Here is a 13,399-nt window from a genome sequence, read left to right on the forward strand (position 1 = left end):
TTGGGACCTCCTCAGGGTAAAAAGCTTTTATACCGCAAAGGAAACAATCAACAGAACTAAAAGGCAACTGATGGAATGGGAGAAGATACTTGCAAATGACCTATCAGATAAAGGGTTAGTATCCAAAAATCTATAAAGAACTTACCATACTCAACACCTGAAAAACAAATAATCCAGTGAAGGAATGGGGAGAAGACGTGAATAGACACTTTTTCAAAAAAGACATCCAGATGGCCAACAAACACGTGAAAAGATGGTCAACATCACTCATCATCAGAGAAATACAGATCAAAACCACAATGAAATACCACCTCACACCGGTCATAGTGGCTAAAATTAACAACTCAGGAAACAGCAGATGCTGGTGAGGATGTGGAAAAAAGTGAACCCTCTTGCACTGTTGGTGGGAATGCAAACTGGTGCAGCCGCTGTGGAAAACCTTGTGGAGGTTCCTCAGAAAAATTAAAAATAGAACTATCCTACGACCCAGCAATAGCACTACTAGGAATTTATTCAAAGGATACAGGAGCGTTGATTCATTTAATGTTTTTTTATGTTTATTTTTGAGAGAGAGAGGGAGCGCAGGCAGGGGAGGGGCAGAGAGAGAGAGAGAGGGAGACATGGACTCTGAAGCAGGTTCCAGGCTCTAAGCTGTCAGCACAGTGCCTGACATGGGGCTCGAACTCACGGACTGTGAGATCATGACCTGAGCCAAAGTTGGATGCTAAACCGACTGAACAACCCAGGTGCCTGGCATATCCGTTTATGCCAGCTTCTCAGGGGAGTAATAGGAGAGCTTTGCTGCTAGAGCACTAGGATTGAGGATAAGGTCCTTGGACTGCTAAAGGACTGGGTCACCACTACTGGGTGAGGGTATCAATCAGGTGTAAAAGAACTGCTGAATAGTACTGAGAGTGCAGCCAAAGGGGAAGATCACTCTTCACTGGTGGATGGAAATGAGGAGTGATAGACTATTTCATATAAAAGGGTGATGGTTTTTTAATAATTTTTTTAATGTTTATTTGAGAGTGAGAGAGAGAGAGAGAGAAAACACCCGCATGGGGGAATGGCAGGGAGAGGGAGACAGAGGATCTGAAGTGGGCTCTGTGCTGACAGCAGAAAGCCTGATGCCAGGCTTGAACTCATGAACCATGAGATCGTGTCCTGAGCTTAAGTCAGCTTAACAGACTGAGCCACCTAGGTGCCCTATATAAGGGTGATTCTTATGTAAGATTCCGTAGGAATAAGGAGAGGTGCAAAGTTTTGAAATTGCAGAGGTAGAGTGGTTCTGCCTGGAGACCAGTTGCAAAGAATTGCCATGCTTGAGGCTTGCTGCTGTGGAGTAGAACTAATAATTTATTTGTCCCTGCTTTGGATTGCTAAATTAGTTACCTGCATTGGCTTTGTCATCTTTATCTTATGGAGGTTAAACAGATGCATAAAAGCTGTACCTGAGAGATACTGCATGGCCCTGTATTACTCCTACTATTATGATGTCTATTCTCCCACAAGAAGAGGATGTTCTTGTAGATTTATCATTAGAAATGTTCATTGTATGCGGCGCTGGCTGTAATAGTAAAGCTAATGTTCTTGTTTGTTTTTAGTGGTCACTGCAGCTTCTTTTCACACTAAAGACTCTACTAACAGAAAACCCTTAACCAAAAGTCAGCCATGTTTGACATCCTTTAATTCTTTGGACATTACTTCCTCTAAAGCAAAGAAAGGAAAAGAGAAGGAAATTGCTAAACTAAAACGACCCACAGCACTTAAAAAGGTAAACCGAAACCTGGAGATGTTTATTTTACAAGTTAAATTTAAGGATTTAAAATGTTTTGCAAAAGTAGTTGTGGCATTTTAGCCAACAGATTGTTATGAGATATTTATAGGTGTATATCTTTATGATGAATAGTTAATTGAAAGTTGGGGATATCATCAGCATCATGATTATCTTTCTATATTGAACAAAACCCTGGAGGATGAGTTCTTTCTGTAAGGTTAAAAAAAAGCAAAAGAAGTTAAACATTTAGCATCCAAAACATTGGACTGTAGGAATCAGAAGCCCTAGATTCTGGTACTAAATTATATAGTTTTAGGCAAACCTTTCTTACCCTTATCTTCTTCATCTATAAGTTGGGATAATATCGGCTCTGTTTAACTCAGTATTTTATTTTTGTGGGTGTAATCTCTGCACCCAGCATGGAGCTTGAACTCAATAACCCCAAGATCCAGAGTCGCATGCTGTACCAACTAAGCCTGCCAGGTGCCCCTAACTCAGTATTGTTAGGAGCAGAATGAGATAATCCAGGTTCAAATAATTGAAAACTGCAAAATGTAAATTTAATGTTAAACTGTATGACCTGGTTTCCACACTTGTTATTTTATCCATTTTTGTGGAAACTCTAGTTTGTCAATCAGGAGTTAAAGCGTGAAGCAGGTGTGGTTTGATAGCTGTAGCATTATACAGCATAATTGCCTTCCTTTATTTTGGATATGGTACCTTTTTCAACTACAGGGCCTAAAATTACATTTTTTTTTTTTTTTGCCAGTTTGTTTGTAGCCAACTAAACATGTAGCCAACCAAACTCCTCATGTCCATTTTTAAGTGAACTGTATCTGTGTAATAGTGAACATTTTAATCATTCTATACATTCTTAAAGAGTGATCAGTAATTAAAGATTGGTAATGACTTTTAGGTTATTTTGAAAGAAAGAGAGGAAAAGAAGGGCCGTTTAACTGTGGACCACAACCTTTTGGGATCTGAGGAACCAATAGAAATGCACTTAGATTTTATTGATGATTTGCCACAGGAGATTGTTTCCCAGGAAGGTAAGATTGTCCCTTTCTCCCTTCTCGTGGAATGGTTCAGAGTATTTTAATTAATAAGCCATCACTAGTTATTATCCTAATTGGAGGATATGCTCCATATTTTATGTAAATTTCTTTATTTTTGAGAGTGGTTTGTTTTGAAGATGCCTCTATAGGGAGATATTTAGCAGGGGGAAGGGGCAGGTGTTATATAGCAGAACTGTGGCATTTTTGAGGCTTGAGTCCTGAATTTGTTGTATACACTAATAATTATGATCTCACCAATGTATCTTATGTAACTCATAGTTCTTTCATTTTGTCTTCTTTCGTATCTAGAACACTACTGGCTATTTTCGTCACAGGACTATTTTTCATTGAATTGTTTTTGTTGATTTTCTTTCTTGCTTTTATGAATTAATACATATACCACAATGAGTAAAGAATTACAAAGCCTTTTGTAGTACAGAATTCAGTTGATCAATAAGATATAGTCCCATACAGTAGCCAGCACATATCATTTTGAATGGGACCTCAGCAAAACTGTACATTCTTTCTGGTATTTTTACTGCTGTGGAAGAAAGATTTAAAGAGATCCCTGGCTAGGTCCCCTTTTCTGCTGGTATATGTATATTCCTTTCTGCAACACATTCAAGTCTGATTTCCACATATTAACTGGTAGTGTTCCATTGTGTAGAAAAATGAGTGCTTCTAAAGATTGTTCAGCCAGGACATATTTGGCTAGCATTCCCCTTTTCTCTCAATTAAATATCCTTGCCTTTGTATTTAGGTTTATCCATTCATTCAAAAATGGATGAATTCAACATTCATTCAAGTGTTTATTGAACACTTACCATGTGTACTTCAGTAACTGGGTTGGGGGTAGAAGGTCAGGAAATGTAATAAAGAATGGATTGTCCTGCTCCAAAAAGCTTATCATTGGTAGGGAGATAAGATACATGTGTGACTTGCTAATTAGTGGACTGGAGTACAAAAAATAACTCATTTCTTGAATTTAACTGTTTAAGAAAGAAGCAGTAAATGAAGGGGGCAGTGAAATCAAGAGGTGGTATATCTAAAGAATGAGGCTGCCTGAGCACAGAAGCAAAGACCAAATGAGAGAGAAACTGGGGTGGTGTCTGAAGAAATGAGGAGTGGTGTGGAGAGAATGAGTGAGGTAGAATTCATCACTGCCAGCAGCAATGGGAATTTGTAGACAGTTAAAAAATGTATTTCTAAGAAATAGGTGAAAAAATTGAGACGAAGGAGATGGGTAATATGATCTGGAAAGAGGTTCAAAAGTTATTACCTTTGTTCTTCAATTTAAATCCTCTAAGAATACATGTTTTAGATCATTTGGCTTTCTCTCCTCTCTTCTGTAGAGACTTACAGGCTCGGCTGTACTTGGTTTTTTGTTTTTTTGTTTTTTTTTTTTTTTTAATTTTTTTTTTTTTTCAACGTTTATTTATTTTTTGGGGGACAGAGAGAGACAGCATGAACGGGGGAGGGGCAGAGAGAGAGGGAGACACAGAATCAGAAACAGGCTCCAGGCTCTGAGCCATCAGCCCAGAGCCCGACGCGGGGCTCGAACTCACGGACCGCGAGATCGTGACCTGGCTGAAGTCGGACGCTCAACCGACTGCGCCACCCAGGCGCCCCATGTACTTGGTTTTTAAGAGTATGTTTTAAGAGATAATAGGAAGACTTCATTTTTGTAGTATATGAGAAATGTTTGTGATATAAACAAGGTCCAACTCGTTAGCTTCTGGGGAATTTGGAAGTTATACGAAAGACAGCTGCCATTCTAAGCATTGATCAGTAGATAGCTTTTCAGCATTTAAAATTTCTAAATTCTTTCCCTTCACCCCACATCTCCACAGATACTGGACTGAGCATGCCCAGTGATACTTCGCTCTCTCCAGCAAGTCAGAATTCTCCATACTGTATGACACCTGTGTCACAAGGCTCTCCGGCTAGTTCTGGGATAGGCAGTCCGATGGCATCTTCTACAATAACCAAAATCCACAGCAAAAGATTTAGAGAGTAAGTTTTAGCCTCATTATTGAGGTTAATAGTTTAAGTATCTTGATTGTAGTTCTGAATACAGTATTGTCATTACTTGATGGGTGGAGCATGCAGCACTTCAAAGATATTTAAGTTCTTCCTTCAAATTATGTTTAGCAGCTAGTTTTATTGTATTTAAAGCATTTGACTTCTATCAGCTATCAGTGTTCATATGAAAGTGATTTCATAGTAAATATTCTTTTTATATCAAATAGTGTTTATAAATAAACCTGGAAATTTGACTTCTTATATCTTACATATACAGTGCCTTAGTAGGAAGTTTTTCCTCCTCAAATGCTTTTGCTTTTTTGTTTATACTATTGGCCTTTCAGAAAAAAACCCTGTGTAACGAATAAATTACAAGTTTCTAAGACCCCGTTCCATGAAGTAAACATATTACATGAAGCTGTTTGTTTTTAAGCAAATATTTCTGTTTTAAAATGCCCATCAGTGAGTAATCTTGAACTAGAAGTTACTCCTATGAAGGATTTTAGGATTTTAACATTTGTATAGATGGATTGATTTTACATTTAAAAATGACATATGAAAAAATCCCAGGGTGAATGAAAAATCAGTATGAATCCAAACCATATTGGTTTGTTCTGTTCCTTTGTTTTTTTTAATTGAAGTGTAGTTGATACACAATATGATAATTAGTTTTAGGTGTACTATATAGTGATTTGACATCATATACATTATGAAATGATCACCATGAGAAGTCTTAGTTACCATCTGTCACCCAAGTTATTACAATAATATTGACTATATTCTGTATGATGTGTTTTATATCCTCGTGATGTACTCACTTTATAACTGGAAGTTCGTGTTTCACCTATTTCAGCTGTATCTCCACTCCCTTCCCATCTGGCAACCACAATTTTATTCTCTATTTATGAATCTATTTCTGTTTTGGTCACTTGTTTTGTGTTTTAGATTCTATATATAAGTAAAATCATATGATATTTGTTTTTCTCTGATTTATTTCACTTAGCATAATATTCCCTGGGTCCATCCACGTTGTTGCAGATGGCAAGATTTCATTATTTTTTATGGCTAAATAATATGCCACACACAGTGTACAATATTCCACACATAGCCACACCCCCATTTTCTTTATTCATTCATTTATCAGTGGATGCTTAGGTTCCTTCCATGTCTTGGTTTATTGTGAGTAATGCTGCAGTGAACATAGGGGTGAATATATCTTTTTGAATTCATGTTTTTGTTTTCTTCAGGTAAATACCAGGAAATGGAATTGCTACATTGTATGGTAGTTCTGTTCCCCCCAGTAGTACATGAGCGTTCCCTTTCCTTCACATCCTCACCAATGCTTCTTGCCTTTATTTATTTATTTATTTAAATTGTTTTTAATTTACATCTAAGTTAGTTAGCATATAGTGAACAATGATTTCAGAAGTAGATTCCTTAGTGTCCCTTACCCGTTAGCCCATTCCCCCCTCCCACAACCCCTCCAGTAACCCTCTGTTTGTTCTCCATATTTAAGAGTCTCTTATGTTGTGTCCCCCCCGCCCCCGTTTTTATATTATTTTTGCTTCCTTTCCCTTATGTTCATCTGTTTTTTCATCTTAAATTCTTCATATGAGTAAAGTCATATGATATTTGTCTTTCTCTAATTTCGCTTAGCATAATACTCTCCAGTTCCATCCACATAGTTGCAAATGGCAAGATTTCATTCTTTTTGATTGCTGAGTAATGCTCCATTGTATATATATACCACATCTTCTTTATCCTTTCATCTGTCGATGGACATTTGGGCTCTTTCCTTACTTTGGCTATTGTCGATAACACTGCTATAAACACTGGGGTGCATGTGCCCCTTCGAAACAGCACACCTGTATCCTTTGGGTAAATACCTAGTACTGCAATTGCTGGGTATAGGGTAGTTCTATTTTTAGGTTTTTGAGGAACCTCCAAACTGTTTTCCAGAGTGACTGCACCAGTATGCATTCCCACCAGCAGTGCAAAAGAGATCCCCTTTCTCTGCATCCTTGCCAACATCTGTCATTGCCTGAGGTGTTAATGTTAGCCATTCTGAGAGGTGTGAGGTGGTATCTCATTGTGGTGTTGATTTGTATTTCCCTGATGATGAGTGATGTTGAGCATTTTTTCATGTGTCTGTTAGCCATCTGGATGTCTTCTTTGGAGAAGTGTCTATTCATGTCTTTTGCTCATTTCTTCACTGGATTATTTGTTTTTTGGGTGGCAAGTTTGATAAGCTCTTTATAGATTTTGGATACTAGCCCTTTATCTGATATGTGGTTTGCAGATATCTTCTCCCATTCCGTCAGTTGCCTTTTAGTTTTGCTGATTGTTTCCTTCACTGTGCAGAAGCTTTTAATTTTGATGAGGTCCCAATAGTTCATTTTTGCTTTTGTTTCCCTTGCCTCCAGAGATATATTGAGTAAGAAGTTGTTATGGCTGAGGTCAAAGAGGTTTTTGCCTGCTTTCTCCTTGAGGATTTTGATGGCTTCCTGTCTTACATTGAGGTCTTCATCCATTTTGAGTTTATTTTTGTGTATGGTGTAGAAAGTGGTCCAGGTTCATTCTTCTGTATGTCGCTGTCCAGTTTTCCCAGCACCACTTGCTGAAGAGACTGTCTTTATTCCGTTGAATAGTCTTTCCTACTTTGTCAAAGATGAGTTGGCCCTATGTTTGTGGGTCCATTTCTGGGTTCTCTATTCTGTTCCATTGATCTGAGTGTCTGTTCTTGTGCCAGTACCATACTGTCTTGATGATTACAGCTTTGTAATACAGCTTGAAGTCTGGGATTGTGATGTCTCCAGCTTTGGTTTTCTTTTTCAAGATTGCTTTGGCTATTTGGGGTCTTGTCTGGTTCCGTACAGATTTTAGGATTGTTTGTTCTGGCTCTGTGAAGAATGCTGGTATTATTTTGATAGGGATTGCCACTTCTTCTCTTTTTGATTCTAACTATTCTGATAGGCATGAGGTGATGCCTCATTGTGGTTTTGATTTGTATTTACCTGAAGATTAGCGATGTTGAGCATTTTTTCATGTGTCTGTTGGCCATCTGTATGTCTTTTCTGGAATGTCTATTCAGGTCTTCTGCCCATTTCTTATCAGATTATTTGGGTTTTTTTGATGTTGAGTTGTAGGAGTCCTTATATGTAATCTGGGTATTAATTTTTTTTTGGATATTAATCTCTTATATATCATTTGCAAATATCTTCTCCCATTCAATAGGTTGCTGTTTTGTTTTGTTGATGGTTTCCTATGTTGTGTAAAAGATTTTTAGTTTGATACAGTCTCATCAGAAAACAAAACAAAAAAATGCTTATTTTTGCTTTTGTTGCCCTTGCCTGAGGAGACAGATCCAAAAAACCCAAAAAACTGCTAAGACTGATGTTCAAGAATTTACTGATGTTGTTTTCCTGTAGGAGTTCCATGGTTTTAGGTCTTACATTTAGGTCTTTAATCCATTGTGAGATTATTTTTGTATATCGTGTATGAAAGCAGTTCTGGTTTCATTGTTTTGCGTGTAGCTGTCCATTTTTCTGCACACCATTTGTTGAAGAGACAGTCTTTTCCCCATTCGTTATATTCTTGGATTTTTTGGTCATGGAATAACCGTTTAAGTGTAGGTTTATTTCTGGACTCTTTGTTCTGTTGACCTGTTTTTATGCCAGTTCCATACTGTTTTGATTACTATAGCTTTGCAGTATAGTTTGAAATCTGGGAGCATACCTCCAGCTTTGTTCTTTCTCAAGATTTGCTTTGGCTTTTTGGGTCTTTTGTGATTCCATACAAATTTTAGGGTTATTTGTTCTAATTCTGTGAAAAATGCCATTTTGATAGGGATTGCATTGTATCTATAAATTGCTTTGGATAGTGTGGACATTTGACTGCATTGGTTCTTCCAGTCCGTGAGCACAGTTTGTCTTCAATTTATGTCATCTTCAGTTTCTTTCATCAATGTCTTACAGTTTTCAGAGTACAGGTTTTATACCTCTATGGTTAAGTTTATTCCTAGGTAATCCTAGGTATTTTTTTCTTTTTGATGCAGTTGTAAATGGGATTGTTTTCTTAATTTTTCTCTCTGCTAGTTTGTTTTTACTGTGTAGAGATGGAACAGATTTTTGTATATTACTTTTGTATCCTCCAGCTTTACTGAATTAATTTATTCTAATTGTTCTATGGTGTGGTCTTTAGTATTTTCTAACGAATAGAAATTTCTGACAAATTTCTAACTATTTGCACATCTGCAAATAGTGACAATTTCATGTCTTCCATGCCAATTGGGATGCCTTTTATTTACTTTTCTTCTCTGATTGCTGTGACTAAGATTCCCAGTACTGTGTTGAATGAAAGTGGCAAGCCTGGGCATCTTTGTCTTGTTTTCCTGATCTTAGAGGAAAAGCTTTCATTTTTTTCACTGTGGAGCGTGATATTAACTGGGGGTTTGTCATCTCTGGTCTTTATTGTGTTGTGGTATGTTCTCTCTGTACCCGCTTTGTTGAGAATTTTTATCATAAATGGATATTGAATTTTTGTCAAATGTTTTTTTCTGCATCTGTTGAGAAGATTGTATGATTTTTATCCTTCATTTTGTTAACGTGTATGACAGTTGATTTGTGGATATTGAATTATCTCTGCATCTCTGGAATAAATGCCATTTGATCATGGTGTGTGATTCTTTTAATATATTACTGAATTTGGTTTGCTAATATTTTGTTGAGGATTTTTGCATCTATATTCATCAGGTGTATTAACCTGTCATTTTCTTTTTTGTAATGTCTTTGGTTTTGGTATCGCATAGAATTAATTTGCAAGTGTTCCTACACTGTTGTTTTTGGAAGAGTTTCAGAAGGATAGGTATTAACTCTTCTTTAAGTGTGTGGTAGAATTTACCTGTGAAGCTGTCTGGTCCTGGACGTTTTGCTGGGATTTTTTTTTTTTTTTTTTTTTTTTATTATTGATGGTATTTCATTACTGGTAAACAGTGTTCAGATTTTCTTTTTCTTGATGATTCAGTTTTGGAAGATTTTATGTTTCTAGGAATTTATCCATTTCTTCTTGGTTGTCCAATTTATTGATGTATAATTTTTCATAATGATCTTTTGTAATTCTTTGTATTTGTGTGGTGTTAGTTGTAACTTCTCTTTTATTTCTGATTTTGTTTATTGGGCCCCCTCTTTTTTTCTTGAGGTGTCCTTCTAGGTAAAGGTTTATCATTGTCCTTGTTTTAAATCTTTTTCTTTTTTTTTTAATTGAAGTATAATTGACACACATTATTACATTAGTTTCAAGTGTACAACATAATGATTTGACAAGTTTACATTGTTACACCCACCACAGGTATAGCTACCACGTGTCATCATATAATGTTGACTATATTCCTTATGTTGTACCTTTTATCCCTATGACTTACCATTCCATTATACCTTAAAGCAGGTATCTCCCCTTCTCTTCACCCATTTTGCCCATCTTCCCACCTGCCACCCCTTGGCATCTGTCAGTTCATTCTCTGTATTTATGGTTCTGTTTCTGTTTTTTATTTGTTCACTGGTTTTTAGATTCTACATATAAATGAAATTATATGGTAGTTTTTCTCTGATTTATTTCACTTAACATAATCCCATGTAGGTCTATATAAATATTGTTTATCTTTTCAGAGTACTGGCTCTTGGTTTCATTGATCTTTTCTATTGTTTCTTTTTCAGTCTCTATTTCATTTAGTTCCTCTTTGATCTTTATTATTTACTTTCTTCTGCTAACTTTGGGCTTTGTTCTTATTTTTTTAGTTTCTTTATATGTAAGGTTAGATTGTTTATTGGAGATTTTTCTTGTTTCTTAGAATAGGCCTATATAACATTATAAACTTCCTTCTTAGAATTATTTTTGCTCTGTCCCCACAGATTTTGGAAGTTGTATTTCCATTTCCATTTGACTCAAGATATTTTTTTATTTCCTCTTTGATTTCTTTGACCTCTTGGTTATTTGTTTGCATGTTATTTGGTCTCCTCATATTTTCCTCACATTTGTGTTTTTTCTGGGTTTTTTTTTTTTTTCCTTGTAATTGATTTCTAATTCTATCCCATTGTAGTTGAAAAGATGCTTGATATGATTTCAGTCTTGTTAAATGTATTGAGACTAATTTTGTGGCCAAACAGGTGATCCATCCTGAAGAGGGTTCCATATGCACTTAAGAATGTATATTTTGCTGTTTTGGATAGAATGTTCTTTATGTATCTCTTAAGTCTGTCTGGTCTAATCTGTTGTTTAAGGCCATGGTTTCCTTATTGATTTTCTCTTTGGATGATCTCTCTGTTGATGTAAGTGGAGTGTTAAAGTTCCCTACTATTCTTGTGTTACTATCGATTTTTACCTTTGTGTCTGAAAATATCTGCTTTATGTATGTGGGTGCTTCTATGTTGGGTACATAGATATTTACAATGTTATATCCCCTTGTTAGATTGATCCATCTATTATTTAATGTCCTTCTTTGTTTCTTGTATAGTCTTTGTTTTAAAGTCTGTTTTGTCTGATGTAACTATTGCTAACCCAGCTTTCTTTTCATTTCTGTGTGCATACAATATCTTTTTCCATCTCTTCACTTCCAGTCCATATGTGTCTTTGGTCTGAATTGAGTCTGTTACAAGCAGCATATGGATGGGTCTTGCTTTTTTATCCATTCAACCACCTGAGTCTTTGATTGTAATATTTCTTCCATTTACACTTAAAGTAATTATCAGTAGGTATGTACTTACTGGTGATTTTTTTTGTTTTGTTTTCTGGTTGTCTTTATAATTCTTGTAGTTTTTTTGTTTGTTTTGATCTCTTCCCTTGTGATTTGACAACTTTTTTCGTGTTATGTTTAGATTCCTTTATTTCCTGTATATCTATTACAGGCTTTTGGTTTGTTTAACATGAAGTTCATATATAATATCTTATGTATGTAAATTTATTTAAGTTGATTGCTTAAGTTCAAACACATTCTGGGGCACCTGGATGGCTCAGTCAGCTGTGCGTCTGACTTTTTTTTTTTTAATGTTTATTAATTTTGAGAGAGAATGCAAGCAGGTGTGGGGCATAGAGAGAGATAATCCCAAGCAGGCTCTGTGCTTTCAGTGCAGAGCCCAGTGTGGGGTTTGATCTCATGATTCCTGAGATCACAACCTGAACCAAAATCAAGAGTTGGACTTGATTTCAGTTCAGGTAATGATTCCAGGGTCAGTCCCATGCTCAGCATGCAGGCTCCTGGAGATTCTGTTTCTCATCTCTCTCTCCCTCCCTCCCTCCCTCCCTCCCTCCCCCCCCCCCACTTGTGCATGTTCTCTCTCTCTAAAATTTAAAAAAAAAAAAAAAAAACAGTACGTTCTAAAAGTACTACATTTTTCCCCACCCTGCAGTATTTTGTTTTTGACATACTTTATTTACATGTTTAGTTTTGTATCCCTTAACTAAATATTGTAGATATCATTGATTCTACTACTTTTGGTTTTTAACCTTCACACTAACTTTATAAGTAATTGATTCACTACCTTTACAATAGATTTGCTTTTAATAGTGAGATTTTTTTTCTTTTAAAATTTTCTTATTTCTAGTTGTGGCTTTTTCTCTTCCACTTAAAGAAGTCCCTTTAACATTTCTTATAAGGGCAGTATAGTGTTGATGAGCTCCCTTAACTTTTGTCTTTAAATCTTCATTCCTTCTTCAATTCTGAATGGTAATCCTGCCAAGTAATTTCTTGGGTTGTAGGTTTTTCCTTTTGCCACTTTGAATATATGGTGCCATTCCCTTCTGCCTGCAAAGTTTCTGTTGAAAAATCAACTGATAATCTTATGTATGTTCTCTTGTATGTAACTAGTTGGTTTTTTTCTTGTGACTTCTAAGATTATCTCCTGATCTTTAATTTTTAACATCTTAGTTATTATGTGTCTTTAGTGTGGATCTCTTTGGATTCATATTATTTTTGGTTCTCTGTGCTTCCTGGACCTGGATGTCTGTTTTCTTTCCCAGGTTAGGCAAGTTTTCTGCCCTAATTTCCCTCAAATAAGCTTTCTACTCCTTTCTCTCCCTTTTCTTGTTATGGGACCCCTATAATGTAAATGTTAGTGTGCCTGATGTTGTCTCAGTCTCTTAAACTATCATTTAAAAAAAAAATAAAAGGTTTATTTTGGTGGGGGGGGGGAGCAGAGAGAGAGAGAGAGAGAATCACCAGCGGACTCTGTACTGTCAGCACAGAGTTCACTATGGGTGCTCGAACTCACAAACCATGAGATCATGACCCGAGCTGAAATCAAGGGTCGGACATTTAACCAACTGAGCCACTCAGATGCCCCTTTCCTCGTTTGTAAAAATTGTTTTGTCTTCTTGCTCTTCAGCGTGGGTGAATCTCACTACCCTGTCTTTCAGATCACTGATCATTCTTCTGCATCATCTAATGTGCTTTTGATTTCCTCTAGTGTATTTCTCATTTTATCTTCTGCTCTGATTAGTCCTTTTTTATATTTTGTATCTGTTGTTGAAATCCTCACTATGTTCATCCATTCTT

The 13,399-nt window shown here is 36.3% G+C and overlaps 1 protein-coding gene across 2 annotated transcripts in view; it reads left to right on the forward strand.

The window, feature by feature from the left end:
• The window catches only part of SECISBP2L (SECIS binding protein 2 like), a 65,866-nt gene that overhangs the window by 33,981 nt on the left and 18,486 nt on the right, over positions 1-13,399 (forward strand). For both annotated transcript variants that reach the window (XM_043555461.1, XM_043555462.1), the window contains 3 exons: positions 1,605-1,774; positions 2,694-2,826; positions 4,683-4,845. In XM_043555461.1, the coding sequence (XP_043411396.1) occupies positions 1,605-1,774; positions 2,694-2,826; positions 4,683-4,845 (466 nt within the window). The remainder of the gene's footprint in view (positions 1-1,604; positions 1,775-2,693; positions 2,827-4,682; positions 4,846-13,399) is intronic.

The sequence above is a fragment of the Prionailurus bengalensis genome, chromosome B3, assembly GCF_016509475.1.
Source record: "Prionailurus bengalensis isolate Pbe53 chromosome B3, Fcat_Pben_1.1_paternal_pri, whole genome shotgun sequence".
Lineage (NCBI taxonomy): Eukaryota > Metazoa > Chordata > Mammalia > Carnivora > Felidae > Prionailurus > Prionailurus bengalensis.